Genomic DNA, 22,239 nt, shown 5'->3' with positions numbered 1-22,239 from the left:
CTCTGTTTAGCCAGGCCAATGTTTGGGGTGGCCAGCCCAAGCCACTGGCACAAAACGCTGAGTGTTAAGTATTGAAAATTAGTTCTATAACTGGAAGGAAGTTAAGTAAAATCAGACTTTTTTACAGGCAAATAACATTATTTGCATGTTCCAGCTGATTATGGGTGGTACAAGGTACACAACCAGTGGGGACAGAAGAAAGAGAATGCAAAATCTGGGGAAGAAGAGCTGCCAGGCAGGAGGGGCTGCTTCCTTGGGATGAGTCAGACCCAGCTCTGCGCTCAGAGCGGATCTACCCCTGAAACATTTATGCACGGTGGCTGGAGAGCTTCAAAGCTCCCATCAATATCAAGCAGGAGCTCTATTGAGATGTAACCAGATAAGCTCTGTGCATCTGCCCCTCCTCTGAAGTGCTGCTGCTGGGATGCAGCTGGAGGAATCACAGAGGGCTTGTACGTCTCTGCTGAGCACAGAGACCACGGCAAAGCCTCAGCCCTGGAATCTCAGAGCACATTTTCCTTCTGTTCCCACTGATGTTCCCACCAGTAACAGCCCCATCCCACCCAGCACACAAACATTTACCCAGGCATTTCCACATCTCACACCTTCCCTCAAAATCTCCAACTAGACCATGCAAAAGCTTTTATTCCTTTCCCTCCCCCCACTCAATAATCTGCATTGCCAGTTCTAGAGGCAATTAAATATCAAAGTAGGAGCTGCCTAAGACACACAAGAGAGACAGGCAAGTGCAGCTCATCACTGCTCGTTGCTGCAATTAGTTTCAAAAGGTTGGTGTGGTTCTGATCTATGACACCACCCAGCAAACACACATCCCTCTTGATCCTGCCTGCCACAAAACTTGTCTTTCCTCCTCTAAAGCTCCTTTTTAATGGTCTCTGAAGAACAATCCTCAAATGCCTTGTGAACCATCGTTTGAAAAGGGCACAGTATCCATCATCCCCCTTCTTTGCTTAGGTAGCTGCTTCAATACTGTTCCGTGCCCATTTTCCAGCACAGAGGGTGATGGACAGAGCTGAGAAATTTTTCCCAGTGCTTTCCAAAAGTGAGCAAAGCAGCTCTTTACAGCTTTGCAAAACTTCCTTTCCACTATTACCCAGGCTTTGGCTCTTCAGGAACTATGTACTGTTTGATTTTTAAGAATGAAAAGCTTCAGGTGCCTTGACAAGTAATTACTAATACAACAAAGCCCTACCAGCATTTCATAATTACTCCAGAAGGAACAGAGCAAGCCTGTCTCCTAGAAAAACACTCCTTTGCACCAGCTGCCAGGCTTGGGAAGCCAACACCCGACTCCCTCCAAAGACCTTCCTGAACAGGTGGTTTTTGCAGCATTCCTGGAATATCCCCAGATCTGGGCTACTTCACAGCCAGTGGGTGCAGAGAGCAGCTCCAGAGTCTTGGCACTGCTGCCAGGAGCATCCTGCCAGCACTGCCCTGTCTGTTTTTGCAGGGGGCTCCAGCAGGAGTGCCATGGATGGCTGCAGATGTGGCAGCATGGCAGGGCCTGGCAGCAGCAGCTCCGGCTGGTTTCACCTAAAGATCCCCAATTTCACCTAAAGATCCCCAAACCCTCTGGTTCCCTCTGTCCTCAGCAGGAAACAAGTTATTGCACTCTGCATCAGTCTCCAAACACGATGCTGTGTGTCCATAGTGCAATTTTAAGGTAAATGCCTGGGAAGCTGAGGGATGATGTTCAAGAAAAGTCTCTGCATCCTGAGCAGAGACAGGATTGCTCACCAGAAGCAGCACCCAGAGGTGTGAGCTCCTCCAGCTCCTGTGTTGTGCTCTCTCTGCCAAAGGCACAAGGCACTGCTCTCCCATGGCCTCTGACTCCTTCCCCTGCCCACCATCACCTTCACAGACTCAGACACTCTCAGCCACCCAACAAGGAAACAGAGCCCTGCTGAACAGAGGCATCACAGCTGAGCTGAGGTGGCACAAGCATGAGGAACAAAAGAACCCCCACAAACTTCTGGGGGCTCTTTATGAATCTTCCTGGTGTCCCCGCAGACACAGAGGATCTGTGGGGTTGGATAAAGCCATCTAAAAGCTGGAAAATGCAAAGAAGCATGTGACATGACTTTATAGCTGTAATAGTACTTATGCAGCCACTCGAGCTCTGTCCATCACAAGCAAAGAAACCACTCACTCACAAAGCTAATATAATTTCTGTTCCTAAGCCAATTCTTTCAACATTGCCAGAAGTCAACATAATAAAGACAAGAAATCCTGGGAACACTTTAAGATGAGCTGCTACCATTTGAAATATGGTGTGCTCAGATTTGCCATGAACTGAAAGAGGGAATTTAAAACAATACCACTTGCTGATAATTTTTCCACTAATTAGTTCATTATACCAACTGAAAGGGAACAATAATTTGGTGTAAATAAAGCCAGGGTCTTCCAGAAGGAAAGACTGTCATGAAGCATATAGGGCTGCAGTAACTTCAGCCATTCACCATCATTCAGACTGATGCTGGAAAGGACAACCTGCTTGTTAGTGTTGATACAACAGGTTTTTTCTGTATTTCTTGCAGGACAGGCAGGAACTGACTGTGTTGTCTGTATTTCTGAAGTATCTCCTAAGGTCTGCTCCCAGCAAGACTCCAGTAACCACCCTTATCAGCAAGGAATGCTCTAAACTGGCATTCCACAGCCCGATGAGAATCAAGAAGTAAGATAAACCTGTTTAGCATGACAATACAGACAGCTTATACTAAAGGATTACTCTTTAGTGATTTTTAAACTATTGAGTAAATAGAAATGCTGCAGGGCTTTTTGCTTTGTTTTCACTTTTCTCTTTTCCCTGCGACTGTGGCTGTGTTACCTTGGAAACCTCCATAGGCTGGAGCGTGATTGGGTGTGTGGTGACATTACACACTGTCAACCAAAGGTGCATGGATGCCTAAGAAACAACAAATACAGAAAATGAGAGGCTATTGAGGTATATTTTTCATAGCATAAAATGCACGAGTGCTGCCCAGAGGCAAGTCAGCCACCAGAGTTGGTTGGCTTAGTCAGTGGGAAATGTGATAATAAATTTGATAATAGTTCCAGTTATCCTTTTAAGTGACTACAAAAGAAACAGCCTTATAAGATTACTTCTAAAAATGTAGATAACAGCAGGAATTTTTTTTTGTTGGCCTGAAATAAATACGCTGTAAAAGAGACAAGGTAACCCAGTATGCAAAATATTTCTCTGGACATGGGAACCCACTCTTATTTTATGTGTCACCTGCAGCTGGTTTCCACATAGTGCCCAACTTGTCAAAATCACTGAAGAGCTTTACTGGAAACAAGTTAAACCCTGTTTCCTCTGAAGTGTTAAGTGGAAATGAATATCTTCCTACAGAGCTGAGAAAGCCAAAGCCAGTAATGCTGCAGACAGCAGTGGGAAGGCCAGAGCATCCAGCACTGACTGATAATGTGTGCAACCTGTGAGAGTATTTTCTCCTGGAAACAGTTTTTGGGAGACCACAAGGACACGTGAGAACATACAAACGTGCACCAGCCTCCCCTCTCCTCCTGCCCTTCCTTGGCTGGATGACACTGCAGGTACATCATCAGATTTCTATACATGGTGAACACCAAATTTTTTCAGATTATCTGTCCAGAGCCTTGTCCACTTCACTCATTAACTAAAAGCCTATTATTATTAATCATTTGGAATTTACACTCATAGCAGTTTCCTGCTCCATACCCGCCAATTAAACTTCTTTAACCTCATTAACAGTACTGGTGCTTGGCTTTCAGGACATGGAATAAGTTCACCACTTGATTTATGAATATTAAGAGTCCTACTTGATTTCCTCTTTGTTTCTGTGTGTCTCTCCCCTCCAGGAGGGAGCTTGGAAGAACGATCCCAGGCAGATGTGTTTTAAGTGCAGTCAGTCAGCCCAAGAGTTCTTCATGTTCAGCAAACCCCAGGAGACTTGCAGCCAGTGAGCTTCCTTCTTTTCCATATAAAATCTTGACACCTCAGGCAACAGGCATAAGACTAAGCAGTAACACGGTGACAAGTGGATTGAAGGCAAAGGCACAGGTTTTGTCCCTGCCTGCCCTGATGTGCATCACATTAAGCAGAATTTGAGACCCACACACAGATGTGTTAGAGGAAAACAGCATCAGGACCCTCTGCTGCAGAGGACCAAACCTGGGTAGAGCTCTCACATGAAAAGATGTCTTTAACTCTTCATCTAATGGCAAATGTTTCTGCCCGCTAAGACAGATGGAAAATCTGAAACTCTCAGAAAACAGAGCTTGTCTATTACGATCTCCTCTGAGAACAGAAACTAAAAGAAAATAAAAGACAAACAGGAAGAGCTAATAGGTACAGGAACACTTGAAAAGAGAGTGGTCAGTCATCTATGCCCACCTCTGCCCCAACTCACCCTCACCTCCTGTCTGCACCTGCCAACATAAACAGCATTTCCAGGCTGATCAAAAGGCAGCATCTCCTACTGCTACCTCTACTGGGAGCATATTAACATTTCATGACTAAAAACACTCCCCACTACAAAAAACCCCAAACAAGCATCAAAGACATTATACAGGCAGGCTGCATCTCCAAGCCCCAAGGAAAAACAGGGGCATATTTTATGCACAGACTCACGTGCACACCCACATTCACAAAAACACCAGAATCTCAACTGAGACCTTCAGGCTCGACAGCAATACATCAGTAAATAAACAATATCAATAGCCTGAGAAAAAAAACCCCAAAATCACATCATTCTCTGCTGTACAAATAGTGCATATAGAAGGCATAATGACACCCTGCAAGGAGACTTCTGCACATCACCAGGAAATACCACACGGGACATTGAAATTAATGTCAAAAGGTGCCAGTGCTAAATTCACGATCATGCTCAGCAAACTGCTTTAATGACAGGTTTAATGCTGGGTTGTTACAGTGACATGACCAAAGCACTATGGGTTTAATCTGGAGGGTAATGCTGGAGCATTGCAGAGACAGCAGCTTGAGCTGCACCAAGGAAAGCTGCCTGCACGACGGGTCGGCCACAGGGCAGCACAAAGCAGCAGGCTGTCGGTGGTAATTAGCAGGAGGTGAGAGCTAGGTAGCCAGGAAAAGCAGCTGTAGCTGCAGGTGCAGAAAAGCTCCAGATGAAAACTGTCATCTTCTTTCACGACTTGCTGCCCGTGATATTTTCTTGCTGGAAGGGTCAGGTTTGGCATGGTTTGGCCCACTGCTCGCTTCTTGCGCTGTCAGTTTGGATTCATCAGGATCTCAGCTGACAGCGTCTGATTTTAGAGACAGATTTACCTTTCTGGATCTCCTTTGAAGTCTTGTCTATTCACCCATGGCCACTGCTGGACTTTCACAGCCAGCAAGCACTTTATTCCTTCTTACAGGGAATGTGGAACACAAGATGGAGCCCTGCCAGATGGATAATGCTGGCAAACACCCACCTTCTGTGGAGAGCAGTCTACAGGCAAGGCTGGGGTGTTCAGAGAGCTGAATGCTGGGCTCTCACAGCCATGACCAAGTTACTCACTCCCCACCTACTCCCTCTGTAACCAAGGCAGTGGCTGTCACCACTCAGGCCACTCATCTGACTGCTGCAGCTGTGAAACTGCAAACCACACTCACACTGCAGTCAGTGCAACAGGGCAAAGCACATCTCACCTTTAACCTCACCCACAAGACAGTAGCTGCTTATTTTGCAGAAGATGTGTGTTTTCCCAAAAGTGCTCCAAGTTTGCAGCCCACAGGCAGAAAGGGGTGTGCAGATGATCCTTGAGAGAGGTCAGCACTCCCTGTCTGACTGATTGCACTTATCTTTCCACCTGACTCTGGAAAACTGAATATCTGCCAAGGCCAGGTCTGGAATCTGCCCTGGCTGGGTCCTGCTTGTCATTCTTCCCTTTGATATTTTTATTTTAAGATGTGATGCAAACAGCCTGGTGAATTGAACCTTTTAAAATCCCTGAGACAGACAGTGACCACACAGCATGATGCAGATATGGGACTGGGACTTCAAAGACTTGCCAGGATTCAGCATGGAAATGATTCTCTGTGGTGTCTGTGCAATGTGAGGCAGAGGGAAATCCTTACCTCTGACTCTGACACCTCCAGGGGCTTCTCATTGAGGCCCAAGCCCTCGGTCAGCACAGCCCCGTTGTACTTGTTGCAGATATCCTCATCAGAGTAGTGCAGCCCCCCTGGGCTTGGCCGAGGAGGAGACCTAGGAAATGCAAAGGATGAGTGATTGGGATGTTGTTATTCCCCTGGAGTTAATGAAATCGTGCTTAGAAGCCAGAATCACAGCTTGAGGCAGAGACTTGGGTGTTTAAGTCCTCCCTGGATTCTTCAGTCTCTCCCTTTTGAGTCCTTAACAGTGCTTGAAGCTAGAAAAAAGACATTGCAAAAGCACAGCATTCCCAGCTTTTTACCTGGTTCCATTCTTCTTTGAGAAGGTGCTCTTGATGTTCAGGTGTCTGCTGTTGAGCTCCAGAGCAGTGAAGCCTCCGTTGTCCAGGGTGACTGACTCTTCCACATTGGAGATGGTTTTACCTGGAGCCAGGAAATGAAAGGTTCAGTTGAAACAAAAACACTTTTCCCCCAAATAGAACTGCAGGAGCTAACTCGTCCTTCTTTCTGTTTTATGACATCATTAATTATTTGAAATTCTCTTTATTTTTTCTCCTAGCAAGTGAGAACAGAGTGAAGGCAAGGAGAGTATCAGGAAAGTGAAGAGGCAGAGGAAGTCAAAAGAGGAGAAAGGAGTCATGGATGGATGGATGGATTTCATTCAGAGAGAAGTATCTAAAATAGCACAGATAAACTGTGCTTCAAAAATGCTTATTCTTGATTTTTGACTATAAATAGAAACCTGATAACTAATTTAGGTGGCTACTAAAGATGTCCTTAATCAGGTGCTGTGAATCCCATTCCACGTTGATTGGAGTAAAGCAAGGGAAAGTAAAACTAGAAAAAGAGGAAAAGGAGAGAGAAAAAAGGCAGGAAAAAAAGCAAGAGGAAGGGCAAGTGGGTAGCAAATGGGAAAAGCATGCCACAGCTGAAATGGGAATCAGGCAGGGAGAAATCACCAGACAATGTAAGGCAGGAACTGGGACAGGATGGGAAGAAGAAGGAGCATACAGCCCAGTATATTATTTCTTGTGATCAAATGTAGCAGGAGCTTGTTCTGTGCTCTGCTCATCCTTTGTCATCCCAAAGGTGTGAGCTGAGCCCGTGTCCCAGGGAGAAGGGCTGGCTGCCACTTTGCAGCAGACAGGTGCTTTATCCTCAGCTTCAATTTCAGAGCTGCATTAAGGCGCTGTGAACACGGATATCTGACAGCACAGGTCAGACCTGCCTTTTCATGTCTGTCCCCCAAACACAGTGAAACTAAGAAGATGAGAGATTTCCTATGGGCTGTGCATACAAATATATAATAGTATTAACTTGGTAAAATGCCACGGTACTCATACATCTTCTATCTCATGGGACTGAAATCTGATTTCTAACATTTGTTAGAAGTGAATTACAAAGAAAGAGAAGATCTTCACTTTGGGACTGAATTACTAAATACTGCCTGGAAGACTTCATTACATTAATCCCTAAGAACAGGTAGTGCAGAGACCCATCCACCTGATCCTTTTCATTAATGTACCTTTTCTGGCACCTCCTGGCATCAGAGAATTTCCTGCTGCAGGTGGAGGAGGCTATCAGAGAAATACACATGTGAACAACCCTTCCAGGACTTTATTATGTAGAGAGAAGAAAAGGTAAAAACAATATTCAGAGCTCAAGAATGAGGCTTTTTTCAAAGGGGACTATTTGACATTCCAAGTTACAGAGCAGGTAACTCCTGTTTCCTTTCAAGAAAGGAGACTGGTAAAAATCATCACTAAAGGAAAATTCAAAGCTTGGTTCTCACTATATGTTAAAATCTAACAGGTCCAGATAACCAAGACACCTCCTGGCTGCTTGGCCCCCAGCCCAGCAACTGCAGCTTGACTTAGGGAAGGAATGTGAGATGCAGGGCACTCAATATAAAGGAACAGTTGTATAGCCCTCACGCCCAGAGGTTTAGAATATCTGCACTGGTACAGCCATGGAAAAGCAGAATCTTTCTCCTTCTCCCCGTCTATCAGGGATTTATGCCAAAGTTAAACAAAGGCTCAGCTAATTCCTTATTTATTCCTTATCTCCCAAGTGTTTGACCCAGACTCCTTGGCTTTTACTGCAGTCCCTGGGACCTCCAGAGTCTGTCCTGTCTGAGCTGGTCAGTGTCCAAACCCTGATCCAGTGGGGCTGGGGGCAAAAGCCATTTCTACCAAACCAGACAGCAAAAAGTTCCAAGTCTTCTGCCAAGCAAAACAGCTCTAACACAGTCCCTGCTGAGGAAATCAGAGGTTCAAAGGAAAGGCATCTCTGATTCCCACAGCTTTTGAGACTTTTGCACAGCACAGAGATGGTGCCTTACCTCCATTGCAGTTCTTGTACTTCTTGCTCTGGCCGTGCAGGACCAGTGCAAACACCACCAGCAGGATGAGGATGAGGCTTGAGAGAGCCATCACCAGCAGAAACCACCACTCCTCATAGAAAGGGGCTTCTGTTTGTGCTGAAAGAGCAAAAAACAAATAACAGTTCCTCTTTATGCCCCTTTAAAAATTTCTCTTGTTCCCCACAGGGAACAATGACTCCACAATGGTGCTCTGGAGAGGAGGGGGTTCAGACTCTCAAGGGGCTTGCTGACCCTTCTGAGATGGCAGAGAACAGGAGCATATCACAGCTCCAAACCAGAATCCCAGGATGGCTCGGGTTGGAAGGGATCTTAAAGCTCATCCAGTGCCACTCTCTGCCATGGCAGGGACACCTTCCACTACCCCAGGTTGCTCCAAGCCCTGTCCAACCTGGCCTTGGACACTTCAGGGATGTGGCAGCCACAGCTTCTCTACAACCAATTCCCTCTCTACAAGCACCTTTCATACCCCTGGAGCAGCTCCAGAGGCCCTTAGCTAAGTTATCACCAGGAGAGGAGAGGCAGGTTTCTTCCCACAGCTCTGCACACCTACATTTATTGACCATGGCAGGTTTAGCACTCCTGGGTCAAGGGAACCACTAACACACGTGCCATGACCCATGATTATTCCACTTTTTGGGAGGCTTACCTTGCCAAAATGCTGCTCAGTGGCTCTTTGAAAAATACAGCTAGTGCCAGGGAACAAAGCACACTTGGTTCAGCATCTTTCAGTACCTCCATTAACTCCAACTTCCAACATTCACTGCTACTCTATATCACTTCTCCATCCACTGAGCCAAGCCTGATGTGCAGCACAGGGATATCAATTCAATTGCCTGGATTTTGTGCAGTCTCAGGTAATTTCACCCCACTTGACCTCAAGTGGAAACACAAAATGACACTAACTTCCCCTTTCTGGAGTTACCTCGCCAGTCTTGGTTTAAAGTAATAGGTATTGTTGTTTTCCTGCAGTGATATTCTCTTTGTCCTCCCTTGAGCTCCCTCAGCTTTGGGGAAAAGTGCAGCCTCTGAGCACGAGCCAGCAGTTGACATACTTTCCCTGTAGTCCTTAAGGTGGAACACCACCTGGCAGGAATGGGTGATGCCAGGAGAACCACCCAACCATCCTTCCCTCTTTCCCTGACTGTCCCAAGCCTGGATCTGAATAAAAATCTGTTTTAAGCCCAACGATACGAGCTCAAATTTGTTCCAGATCACTGGGTATTCTGCAGCAGGGAAAAACAGCCATGCTCCTTCTTTGCTAGGAGGCCAGTCCAGGCCAATAAAATCCTAGAGACAAACTGCACAAGCCATGCTGGGATGAGCAGATTCAGGGCAATTTATACCTCCCTGTACCAGCTGAAGTGGCCAGCCTAAAATGCTTTATACTTTTATGACTGTGAATCTCAATGGAAGCCTCTTACTTTCATGCAGCAATTTGAGAGGAACACTGAAGCATCAAAAGGAGGCGAATTAAATAGTTCTGTTCAAGTGGAGAACTTACAAACAAGCAGTTTATTTATAGAAAGCATCACAAGGAGACGCATGCCCTGCTTCAGAGGAATAATGTCTTCGAGCAAAGGAAAGACTGACATGATTGCTGGTCCTTTACACTGTGTTACAGCCTCTCTGAACCCCAGACAGCAAAAACACTGACTCTTAGTGTTTGAAGTGGGTTGTCCATACCCTTGTCCTGCAGAAGAAAAGCAGGGGTAGCGCTCACAGTGAAATCCATGGAAGCTCTCCTGGGGTAAGTGGTTAATTGTGTCGGGACAAGCGCAGCAGCCGCCATGGCGAGAGCAGCACTTGCTTCTCCTGCCTGCTGGGGAGTTGCTGAATGGTGTTCATGCCTTTCACTGGAGCAGCAAAGAGATAAAAGCCACTCCAGATACTGGAGCACTGCCAGGTTCTCAGGACTCTCCAGAATTTTGAATCACAAAGCCGCTTTATCAGGTTCTTTTATTCCCCTTGTCTTTGCTGACACAGCAAGGATGAAACCGATGGCTCAAAAGCAACCTGGAGTAGAGCAGGGGAAGAGGAGACCCAGCAAAGCCCTCCCAAGGGCAAGGTCTCTCACCTCACCACAGGCCAAGGCACTCCAGCTGCCCAGCCCAGGCAAGCCGAGAGGAATTTGATTTTCAAGGTATTCAAGCCCTTTCAGAAAACCAGAGGGCTGGGCTGCTCACAAAGATTTGGGAAGCGTGTTTAGGTCATGGCCCTGTAACTGGGAGTAAGCACAGAGAGCAGCGAGAGTGGGAAGAGCCCCAGAGCATCACAAATGAGCTGTTCTGGTGGAGGGGGACTGGAGGCATCACACTGGAGCAGGACTGCCAGCACAAAGGATTGTCAGGAATAATGTGAAGCTACACTTCTGTATTTGTGAGAGCTAAACACAAAGTAACAGAACATGTTTACCAGAGTCCAGAGTAAAAAAACAAAAAAAAAAAAAAAAAAGAAAGCAGAGCAAACAAAAAAGAGACTGAGAATGGAGAAAAAGCAAACAAATTGCAGACTCTACAAATTAGTCTTATGACAAGAGATCTGACATAAACAGTCTGAGTAGTTCTTTATCAAGCTTCAAAATGGCACATGCACATTTTTCTTCTTGAGAATCAAACATACTGTAATTTCAGACCTTAATTCACCACTGTATTACTCCAGTTTTATCCTAAAACAAGCTGCCCTTGATTATTTGCTGCAACTAGAGAGTCTGATTTGTTTCTTTTTCTCCTCTTCTCCCTCAGCCTCAGGAAACTCCAGTGAAAAAGACTTTTAAAATAAATCCATGATTACCTGAGACTGCCACAGAAGGAACACTTGGCTCTCCATAGCCAAACTCGTTGACAGCCACCACCCGGAATTCATAGGTGACTCCTTGTCTGAGCTTGTCCAGGCCCACAGTGTAGGAGGTGGCGCTGCGAGGGATGTCCTTCACAAACATATCCCAGAGTCCTTCGTCTAGGAGAGCAGCAAGGAGAGAAATGGCATCAGCTGTGTGCCCTGGCACTCCCACCTGCTCTGTCAGAGAGGCTGTCACCAATGTCACCAGTGCTGTGCTGGAGCCACAGGCAGGGACACGCTCACCTGGAGGCTGCCCTGTGGTACGCACAAATATCAGAATGCCTGCAAGCCCCATCTGTGAATGCATTAATTCAGGATGGGAGCTTTTCATAGCCCAGATGGAAGAGGTGTCTAAAATCAGCAGCAGCACCCACAGAGACCTGAGCTGGCTGGAGCAGCTGCCACTCCCTCCTGACTGGGTTAGGTCACCCATCAGCACATCTGGCATTTGACAGATCACGTAAACCAAAGGCAACATTATTGAGTCCTGATCACAAAGGTTCTGCTTGCCTTTTACACTGCAAAATTTGCTTTGTTGTTGAAGCACTCAAGTGAGGCTTAGACTAATGTAAGTCCTGGGAGGCTCTGTGGTGCCAGGGGACTGGTGTCACTGGAGTGCTGCTTGCTCCATGACAGCAACAGTGATGAGTCCTTTGCATGGCACAGAGCTGGTGCTGCACTCTGTGCTCTGCAGTTTTAAACAGAAATCAGTTTTGTTTATTTTTATAAAGCTGTTGAAATTGTTAGAAGCACAATGCCATTCTGATGGGAACATTTCATTAGGGTAATCTTGGCTCTCCACAGCCATAATGGCATTAATCCTGATTCACATCCTGACCAGGCACCATTCCCATCCCTGATCCACACCTGTAACCTCACATTCACTTGACTACAATGTTTGACTACAAAACTTTCAACGAGATGGATGCTGGTACCAGCAGCAACAAAACCAACTATAATTTAAAATACCACTCAGAAATTTTGAGGGCAGGAATCAAACATTAATCTGACTGATTAACTTCCCAGTAAAAATTGGTGCCCAGCATTTCTGCTGAGAAAATGGAGTCTCTGTCTACACATGGGGCCAAACCCTCAGCTCTCCTACTCAGCGCAGCTCTCACAGACCTGACCTCACAAGCATCCCATTGGGCTTTTACTTTTAGCTATCAAAGCTGTTCCAACAATACCTATTTTGCTCTCCATGTCCCACAGCAGTGGGAATAGGATGACAACCTCTCCACAGACAGGACTTCAGTGTGGGAGCTGCCTGCTTTGAAAGACAGCCTGCACTGCGTGGCTCGGCAGCAGCAGGACTTCTGTGGCTCGAGGTGTTATCAAGGTAACAATAAAGCAGGAGCCAGCACTGTTACCCTCTGTGACTCGTTCTGCTGCTGCAGTGTGAGGCAGGAATCTGTTCTCATTTGCTTTGCCTTTACCTGAGTGTAACCTAATTGGAGTCACTGCAGCGATTCCAGAATTGTGCTGGTGTAACAGAGCAAGATCTGGCCCTCAGCCTGCTCCTGTGCCACAGGGAATAGCAGCAAAGATGGATTGATTAACACTGCAGGTGCATTTCCATGTGAATGTTTTAGCTTTGGCACCAGTAAATATTGGCTGGGTGATTTGCACCACGCTGCACGTCTGGTGACACACACAATGAGTAACAGCCCCAAACTACAGCTTTGCTGGTCAGGAGGATTGGCAGTCTCAGCAGATGCAAAAAGCAGGCTGCATTGTTATTGTTCCAGCTGCATTTGAGAAACACCAAAGAACAATAAAAATAGGTAATTTTCCTGCCACGCTTAAAACTCGGACCAATACATTATTCACCAGCATGATCAGACTATAATGAAGTTATCATAATGTACCATTGTTATGTATTAGCTGGGTATTACAATGGCTGTAAAACAAGAGATAAAATATTGACTTCCCTTTTACAGGGCAATAGAAGCTGAGATTATTTTACCACATAAAGTTACAATGTAATAAAACCAGGAGTTTGGGATTTAGTTTCTCTGAAGAGGGTGGAGTGAGGGATGCATTTTCAAAGTTGGATTGTTGCAGCCACCAATACTCAGAAGATGCATCTCACGACTATAAAATATTGCCATATTTGCTAGAATTGCCTAAGCTTTCATAAACACATTTGTAAACAGCAATAAGAGAATTTGAGCCCATTGTGAATTGTCTGAAAAGCAATTTGTTTGCATTCAAAGCCACTTAAATAGGGGAAGAAAAAGCAACAATAAAAGTGAATGTTCAGCACTCATTACAACAAACACAACTGTTCAGACATACACTTTCTCACTCATTTTCTCAAACCTATCAGGGTGCACAGTGCAGAAAACCCAACAGACCAAGAAGTGTATATTTAAGTGCTTTGTGAAGCTTGCAGTAAGTTGGGAAAACCACCCCTGAGAGGTCAGCATTGCATTTCCTCCTCTCAGTCCCCTTGGCCATGGTGGCGATGGTGTGGGGCAGCAAAGGATGCTGGTGGATGTTTCTTCAGAGGCATTTCTGTCTCACAGGGACTCAGAGATGCTCTGGCTGGTGGCCACGGAGTCACTGGCCCATCTCCCTTTCATTCCCTGAAAGAATCTTTGTCAAAACTTTGTTTTTTCCTTGGGGTAGGTCTGTCAGTACTGAGTTAATGGTTGGACTCAACGATCCTGAAGGTCTTTTCCAACCTTAATGATTCTAAAATGGGACCCAGCTCATTATCCCTGGGTTCCAGAGAGGTGCTGATGCAGCTAAATTGGACAGATGTCCTACATCTTCCCTAGTGCTGACCCTAAGCACAGCATAGCCTGTGGCTTCCCTAGCCCTGGCCAGCAAGATTTTTAATTCCAGAGCCTCAATTAATTTATCTTATATCCATCTGAAACATCCAGACCCCTCTTTGTAAACAATGATCACAATCAGATATACCCAAACTAAAAAATCCCTTTATTCCAGTAGTCAACTTTGAAATTAAATATTGAACACACACTTGTGAATTCCTTCAGTGCACCTCTCCCTCCATCCTCAAAACCAGGTATGCTCTAAATGTTAGAAGCTCAACTGAAAGAGAATTCATTAGAAGGTCACCTGTGATAGCAAAGGCTGGCCTTTCAGTTCAGTGGAAGATCATTAGTGCACCATACACAGCATTTTCTGCTCAGTCTAGGGAGGAAAGGTGCCCATGCCGTGGCTGGGACATCAGCTGGGTATTAACTCTTAGAAACCACAGAGAAGAGCGAATTTGCAACACTAAGCAGGGCTCAGGTGCAGGGCTCAGAGGGACATCCCCAGGGAGGCTGCTTTGCTTTTTCTTTTCAGTCACATCAGTCCCCATCTTCACTCCCCACGGCCTTTCACTGGGCACTCAGCTTCTTAAACATGTGATTCAAAAGCAAGTACTCCTCAAACAAGAAATTCTTTGCTCCTTGTTTCTGTCAGTTTTCCCCAGCCCTGACCCATCCTAACTCCTGATGGGAGATTTGCTCTTCACCTCCCAGCCTCGATGCCTCTATCCCATCTGAGCTTAAAGTTCAGGCACGGGGAGAGCATCTGAGAGACAGGGGAAGGCGAAGCCACCTCTGCCCCAATGCCGTGTCCAACCCACATTGGAGAGGAGCTGCTCTGCTCCCGTGGGCCAGCCCGGCATCACAGGCCATTAATCAGGGTCTCCACGCTAAATAAAGCTGTCACTCAGCAAGGGAGGCTCCCAGCTCCACTAAATCCAGCCCCTGACAACCCAAGACATGGAGAGCTGTCAGTTATTTTAAACACCAGCCAACCCCTCTCAGAGCAGGAGAGCTGGGCCATAAAGCTCCCTCCTAATTACACATTAGAAGGTTTATGAGGGGAGAAGCTGCTGAGAGTTAAGGCCCAGCTGAAAGCCACTGGTGATCCTCCTACAGAGGACACAATTAAAACGTGGCTGTGTGTTTGTCAGAGGCAAAGGGCTGGATTATCATGCAAAGCAGTGGAAGGACAAGAATGGGAAGTGAAGGCTGACAAACTGTCAGCCCCAGTGTGTCGCTCGGCAGCAGAAGCGAAAAAGGCCCCATGGCAGATGCCGGGGATGCAGCTGCACCCTTCACTTTGAATTTACTGACTTCTGCTGGTTCCTGTCCATGTCTGACACCGCGCTCCCTCATTTGGTTAAAAATAAATAGAAAAGGAAGAAAACAGAAAAACACTACTCAAGACACCAGAAAGGAAACTAAAGTGAGAGCTGCCCTCGGGGCGTGGGAAGCAGAGCCCAGCATTTATGAGGTAGACAATTCCCGCTCCAAGTAGATGTGTTCTTTCCCTAAATGTCTGTTGCCTTCTTGGAACTCATCATCTTGAAAGCTGGAGAGAGACTTTTTACAAGGGCATGGAGTGACAGGACAAGTGGGAATGGCTTCAAACTGCCAGAGGGCAGGGATAGATGGGATATCAGGGAGAAATTCCTCCCTGTGAGGGTCGGGAGGCCCTGGTACAGGCTGTTCATAGAAGCTGTGGCTTCCCCATCCCCTGAAAGTGTCCAAGGCCAGGTTGGATGGTGCTTGGAGCAACCAGGTCTAATAGCAAGTGTCCCTGCCCATCCCAGGGGGATGGAACTGGCTGATCTTTAAGGTGTCTTCCAATTCAGACCATTCCATTTAGATGCAATTTCCTCCCAGTTGCCTGACATCATCCACTGCTTGGCAAAAGCACACAAAGCCCAAAATTGTGGTGGGGAGAAGAAGCAGAAAAAGAAATCTCCCTCTACTTGTCCTGGGTCAGGGAGGCTCTTTCTGAGGTGACAGAAGCCAGGATGATGTGTCACTTATGGATGTGGTTTAGTGGGGGACGTGGCAGAGTTTGGTTTATGGTTGGACTTGATGACCTTAAGGGTCTTTTCCAATCTAAATGGTTCTGTGGGGCAGATGGATCCAACACCTACACAGCTGCTCTAGGGATGGATGTCTCATGGGGCAGCTCCACATCCAGGGGCACTCCTGGCCCGTGGATGCCCAGGGTGTTTCACAAACACCTCCCTTGCAGACGGGGGTCACTGGGAAGGCAGCTCTGGGTGAGGCTGCTGGGAATGCACAGGCCACATGCCCAACACTAAAGCACAGTGACAGGAACCTTTGGGTGGGACCTGGAGCTGGGAAAGAGGGGTGAAGCCAGCTTCTCCTTAACATCACTGTGCCATTTGTCTTTTGCTCTGTATATAAAAGCTGAGGGCACAATCTATTCCCCATTCCTCAGGCAGCCCAGCTGATGTCTGGGGAGCACTTACAGTGGCAGAGACAGAGCCTGCTTAATTGCATTTCTTGTAATGCACAGGGAGCTAAACTGGAATCCATTTCTCTAAGGACAGAGAAGTTGAAGGAAAAGAAAAACTTTTCTGTTTCTGTAATGTCTTCCTCTAGCACAGATCACTCAGAAAAAAATATTGGCTTGCCTGCTTCATCCCTGTGTGTGGGTGTACTCAAAATGCAGAGGAGGTACTGAGCCTGGTCACCTTCCATAAAGCCAGCAGAGAACAGGGAAATCAAATGAGCAGTCTCAGCTGCCTGCTGCCACCATTGCTAAACCCAGCAGGGCAGAGGAGCCCTGGGAGACACAGCAGGGCTCCGAAAAATTCAAAGGGAAGTGACAAAAAGGAGTAGGGTTTGCCATTTCTGACAGAAAGCCATCCTCCTACTCTGATGGAAGAGTCTTGGCAGGGAGCTACAGCAGGGAAAATGAGATGATACAGCATTTAACGTTTGGGGTAATGAGGCCTATAACAGATGACACTTGAGATGTGAAACACTAAGGTAGTGGTATTGCATTTAAATATTGGCAACAAGCTAAAGCTTTTCATCTGTCTGCTCAACGCCCCCTTTTTTGACCTCAGAAGGATAAATATATTTTCCTTTCTTCATTTTATGTGAAGAGCACAAGTCAACTGCTCTTCTCTTGGAACAACTCCTCCTTAAAAACAAAGGTTGCTCCAATCTGCACTTTACTGCCTGTATAAATTAACATGCAAAAGCAATTTCTTACAATGATAGTAAAGCAGGAGCTGCTCTGAATGACCAGCCCTGAGAGGAAGAATTAGCTCCCTGCTTTTGTTAAGCTCGTAATTCAGATTTCAGACTCTTGTGTGCAGAGATGAGGAAGAAAAGCAGCACAGAGAGGAAGCCGAGGCTTGGGTGGAATAAGCAAATCTTCCAATTAGTCTGTCTCCTCTCCTGGATCACATTTCACGCTTCCTACAGCTGCAACCAGAACCAAGGATGAGAATCCAGCATACAAATGCCTAGTTCATTTGCTACAGCAGCATGAATAGGATTAAAATAATCTGAAGAGGAATTAAATGCCTCAACAGTCAGGTTGCAAGAGCGGGAGAATGAGACCTCTTGTGTGCATTTCCAGGATCAGTGGAGTGGGGCCAGCAGAAGTGACCCAGGGTTAATGCAGCTCAGACCTGCCTTGGAGGGACTATTTTCTTCCTACTCAAAAGGAGTGGGCCCCAAATCCTACAGCCATGAGCTGTGAAATGTTTGTGCACATCCAACGGGGAGTCGAGGGGATGAGCTCCCAATGTCACCACTCGCATGGGCTGGATTTCCAATGCAGACAATCTGTACATGGGCTGCAGGTCTCCCCTGAAATACTCTGACTCAGAAAACCTGGCTGGGGGAAATGTAAACTGGTGAGTGATTTGAAATGAACAGGTTTGGTTTAACTTGCTAACAATGCTGTTCAAATAAGAAAATATTTTCTACCTCTGACGAAATAAGCACAGAACTCAAAAAGCTGATGTAGGTGAAATAGAAGCACAGCAGTGTCATGCCTCTAATTGAAAGCAAACTTGATCACTCTGGGAAGCCCCAGTGCTTTGAGAAGGTATGTATTTCCTTTGCTTTTATTTTGAAAGCAATTGCCAAGTTAAATGACAGAAATAAAAAAGAATTTTTAGGATCAGAGAAGAGCCTCACTACAGAGCAAATTCTATCAGATGCAGGTACGAAAATCTGCTTCTTCAGAGATGACCTCTATAATTTTCTTACTGGTCTGGTTAAATGTAATTAAAATCACTGGTTTTAAATGCAATCTCACATTCAAGACACAAACAAGCTTCTATATAATCAAACAGATAAGCGTTCATTTAATCAATATATAATCAAGCAATATGCAAGCACCTAGAAGTGAAAAAGGAAGAACCAGCAGCCAAGTTGGTTATGTCAAGTATAGATCATGTCTAATTTTGTTCTGTGACAGAGTAGCAGACCTTGTCAATAGAGGAGAAAGAGCAGACATCATATATCCTGACTTCAGCAAAGCTTTTGACTTGGTGACATTCAAACACGGCCTGCGTGGAACAAGGAGCTGGTGGAGGTACCACCAGCTGGAAACTGTACCCAGAGAGTGGTTATCAACATCCCCAGTCAGAGTGGAGGGAAGTTATCAAGGGAGATTACACAGAGGCCTGGCAGCACTCACTGCCTTTCCTTAATGACTTAGTTCCCAGGAAATCTGTGCTTTTTGAATTTGCAAGGGGGACCAAGCTGCGCTCAGGCTGGAGCACACACTGACTTTTAAAATTGCCTTGTCCAAGTGGGGGAACATTCTGGAAAAAAGCAGAGAGCAGCTTCACTGAGATGCAAATCCCAGAAGCAAAGGAGCTCTGCGAAAACACCAAGAAAAACTGTGGTGATGGGGGATTCCTTCCCCCTGCCTCACTGCTCTCCCTGCAGAACAAATGGGGGAAGAAATGTGTATGTGCTGCTGAAGCCCTGGCCCTATTATTAACATTAAAACAGTAATTAGCTGCTGTGCTCTGCTGCAGAAGGAGACTGATTTCTATCTGTGGTCCTCAAAATACAGCTCGCAAATACTTATTAGTCCTTGCTCCTGAAAGATGCTGTAAGCATTTAAATGAGTTTTAATTATTAACTATATTAGTTCATCTGTTGGATGATTTTCCAGTGATGTAGCACAGTGAAAGCTAGAGCAGTCGGGGTAATTTTCTGTGACTACTCCTAAAGAGGAGAAAATATGCTAAACTACATAATAAACCAGTAACATCTTAATACTGGCTGGAAACACATCCTCTCACAAAATCCCATTCCCTTACTGGGATGACAAACAACCTCTCCCCTTCAGCAGGGGCTGGAGGAAGGGAACTGATGACATCAAACCCCTGCATTTCCTGGGGCTCACCTGAGGGTCGTGCCTCTATAATGTAGCCAGTTGTGGGTTTTTCTCCTGAATCTCCCTCAGTCCATTGCAGTGTCAGCCCAGAAGACGATTTTGTCACCAGGATTTCCTGAGGGGAGCCAGGAGACCCTGAAGGAGGAAAAGAGAGCAGCAAATGAAGGTGGCATTAAACTGCAGCATGAATTGCTTCTGCTGAGAGAGGGAAAAAATTGTCTTGCAGTGTTGGTCAACAAATATGCAACATAAACCAGCTCTATGGGCTACTGGCCTGATTTTTTCACTAGCTCCAGTACCAGCAATTACATTTCAATGGGGTTTACAGGTCATAGGGTCATAGAATATTCTGAGTTGGAAGGGGCCCACTAGGATCATCAAAGCAGCTCTATAGGGATTAACCCCAAGAATAAGGGGGGGGTTACACCTTCTGTGTTAAGAAGGTAAGAGAAAAAGGACTCTCATTTTACCCATTGCTGCTGCTAGTTCTCATTTTAGAGGTGAAGCCAGCCTGTGAGGTTCATGGAGAGATTCATGGGGACAGGCACTGCCCACTGGCTTGGGAAGATGCCATGGCCACGTTAGAAAGGATTCCTGATCTACAGGAATCTGATCTGTGGTGTGGTGTGAGAGTTCACCAGACTGGAAGTGAGAAACAAACAGAGCTGTGGCCACTGCACTGATGCTCTGTGACTTATCTGACAGGCTGGTATCATTGGAGGGCATTTACCTTGTTGGATTATCTGTTTATCAAAGTCACTGATCAAATAAGAAAACCAGCTCTGGGTACAGGCACCGAACCAGGCAGGGAATGCTGCCCTGCAGCTGCTCTTGACACAGCAGGAAATCCACAGATCTCTCCCTCTGCATAAGCCAACGTGTCAGGAGAGAACAATTGTCAATTCTTTCTGGTTTTGCATCCAGGAACCTCTGCTGGTTTCAGCAGCTACTCCAGCTCTGCCTCCCACTACAGAGCAGTTCAGTCAAAATTATGCACTGTGCTGTCAGACTGCAGCTTGGAAATCCCTGGCTGGCCTGTTTGCATTATGATTTATTTACAGGGTTTTGTTTATTCACATGAAACTTCTAGGTTCCAGGAAAAAAGGAAACATGTTTTTCATGGCAGTTGTGAAATGCACTGAATCACGTCCCGTGACTCAGCTTCTCCTTGGAACTGCAAATTCACGTGAAGGCCTGAGTGCACCATTCCCTGCTGGTGCCCTGTGTTTGTAGAAGTGATCTGTGACTTGTGATTTGTTTTTATAGCCCCCTCCCCCTCACCTTCTGCTGGCCCAGCTGTGATGTTGGCTTGCAGCTCAGGTCCATAGGCGATGGTTCGGGCTTGCACTCGGAATAAATAGGTGACACCCTTGGTGAGATCCCGCACCTTCAGCCAGCGCTGCCAGTTCCCCTTGATGTCCACTGTCACCACCTTGCTCACCCCTGGAGCAGCCACACAGGTAAAAAAATAAGAGGGAGTTTCAATGAAAAAACAGAAATCAAGTGGAGCTTATTACATCTAGATGGTAAGTAAAATCATCTAACAGTTTGCTAAGAAAGTATTTCTTACAATTAGCGAGAGTTTAAGTAGTGATAATAGGCAATTTTCAGCACTGATAAGTATAATTAGAGTTTAAGCTTGATAAGTGGGTACTGACAAGGAAAAAACCTTACAACACATCTGGGAAATTACCAAGAGACTACATGTAACCTCAGTAATTATTCTGGGAAAAAAAGGAGGAGGTAAACGAAGAGGAGTGCACATTCCAGATTGCTTCCCAGGCAAGCATTTCTCTGTTGCTGCTTCCCCAAATAACCTCCAGCATGGTCTGGAGGAGGAACAAGGGCCAGGTGTGTCCCATTCATCTCATCCTGCCATACCCACCATCCCCATGTGGATGCACAGTGAAGGATGTGCAGCTCACCAGGACCTTGGGGCTCCAAATGCCATGGCAACAGGGGATGCAACCAAAGCACTGAGAGCTTAAACAAGGCTGGAGCTGTGACTTGTGTTTCATTCTTCTCACTCTCACAGAATTTTTCTTAGGGATCAGTGAAAATCAGAGTTGTTCCCTTCACCAAGGTTCATAGCTAGTTTCACCTTTAGGTTCTCAATGCTGCACAAAGGACAGAGGGGGAATGACTGGTTTGATAACAAAAAAATCTGGCTTTCACTGAAATTTTCCAGAAGCAATTCAACGGAAAGGATGTGATTTATAAAAGATTTTATAATAAAAATTTCAAATTTAGAGAGTCTTTCTGGTGGTTTTTTTGGGTCTGTATATGTACATGACACATTTCAAACCAAGAAGGTAGGATAGGAAGTAAAAAAAGATTTTTCCTGCTAGAAATGGCTGCTTGCTAATTTATCTTTCTAAAAAATGCAGAAGGAAGAGGTTTTCAATCCAGATGCTCATTTTATGCAAATGCAAGATGATACTTTCAGTTTTAATCACTTAAATAAAGAGTAATGTCCAAGCAATTTCTGTTCAAAGTTTTCTTCCAAATACAATTTATAACTCAGGGAATCTTTCCTTGGCTAACAAGGATGCAGTAAAAGTGCTCCCTCCTTCCACAGGTGAACTATTTCATTTCTCTGAGACAAATCAGGAGGCATTTGTCATTTTCAAGCTGTGTTCCAAAAAGGAAAAAAAAAATAAAACAAACCAAAAAACTGTTGAAAAAGGCTCTGGGGCAATCTTGTTGTCTATTATTGTGTAAA

The 22,239-nt window shown here is 45.7% G+C and overlaps 1 protein-coding gene across 5 annotated transcripts in view; it reads right to left on the bottom strand.

Annotated features, from left to right (window-relative positions):
* SDK1 (sidekick cell adhesion molecule 1) overlaps nucleotides 1-22,239 on the bottom strand; it is a 387,510-nt gene that overhangs the window by 6,661 nt on the left and 358,610 nt on the right. For all 5 annotated transcript variants that reach the window (XM_064725525.1, XM_064725524.1, XM_064725523.1 and 2 more), the window contains 6 exons: nucleotides 20,799-20,960; nucleotides 19,527-19,652; nucleotides 11,307-11,471; nucleotides 8,475-8,612; nucleotides 6,436-6,556; nucleotides 6,098-6,227 (listed from right to left, as the gene is read on the bottom strand). In XM_064725525.1, coding sequence (XP_064581595.1) covers nucleotides 6,098-6,227; nucleotides 6,436-6,556; nucleotides 8,475-8,612; nucleotides 11,307-11,471; nucleotides 19,527-19,652; nucleotides 20,799-20,960 — 842 coding nt within the window. The remainder of the gene's footprint in view (nucleotides 1-6,097; nucleotides 6,228-6,435; nucleotides 6,557-8,474; nucleotides 8,613-11,306; nucleotides 11,472-19,526; nucleotides 19,653-20,798; nucleotides 20,961-22,239) is intronic.

Source organism: Zonotrichia leucophrys, chromosome 14 (genome assembly GCF_028769735.1).
Source record: "Zonotrichia leucophrys gambelii isolate GWCS_2022_RI chromosome 14, RI_Zleu_2.0, whole genome shotgun sequence".
Taxonomy (NCBI): Eukaryota; Metazoa; Chordata; class Aves; order Passeriformes; family Passerellidae; genus Zonotrichia; species Zonotrichia leucophrys.
This window is presented reverse-complemented; position numbering and strand designations above follow the sequence as displayed.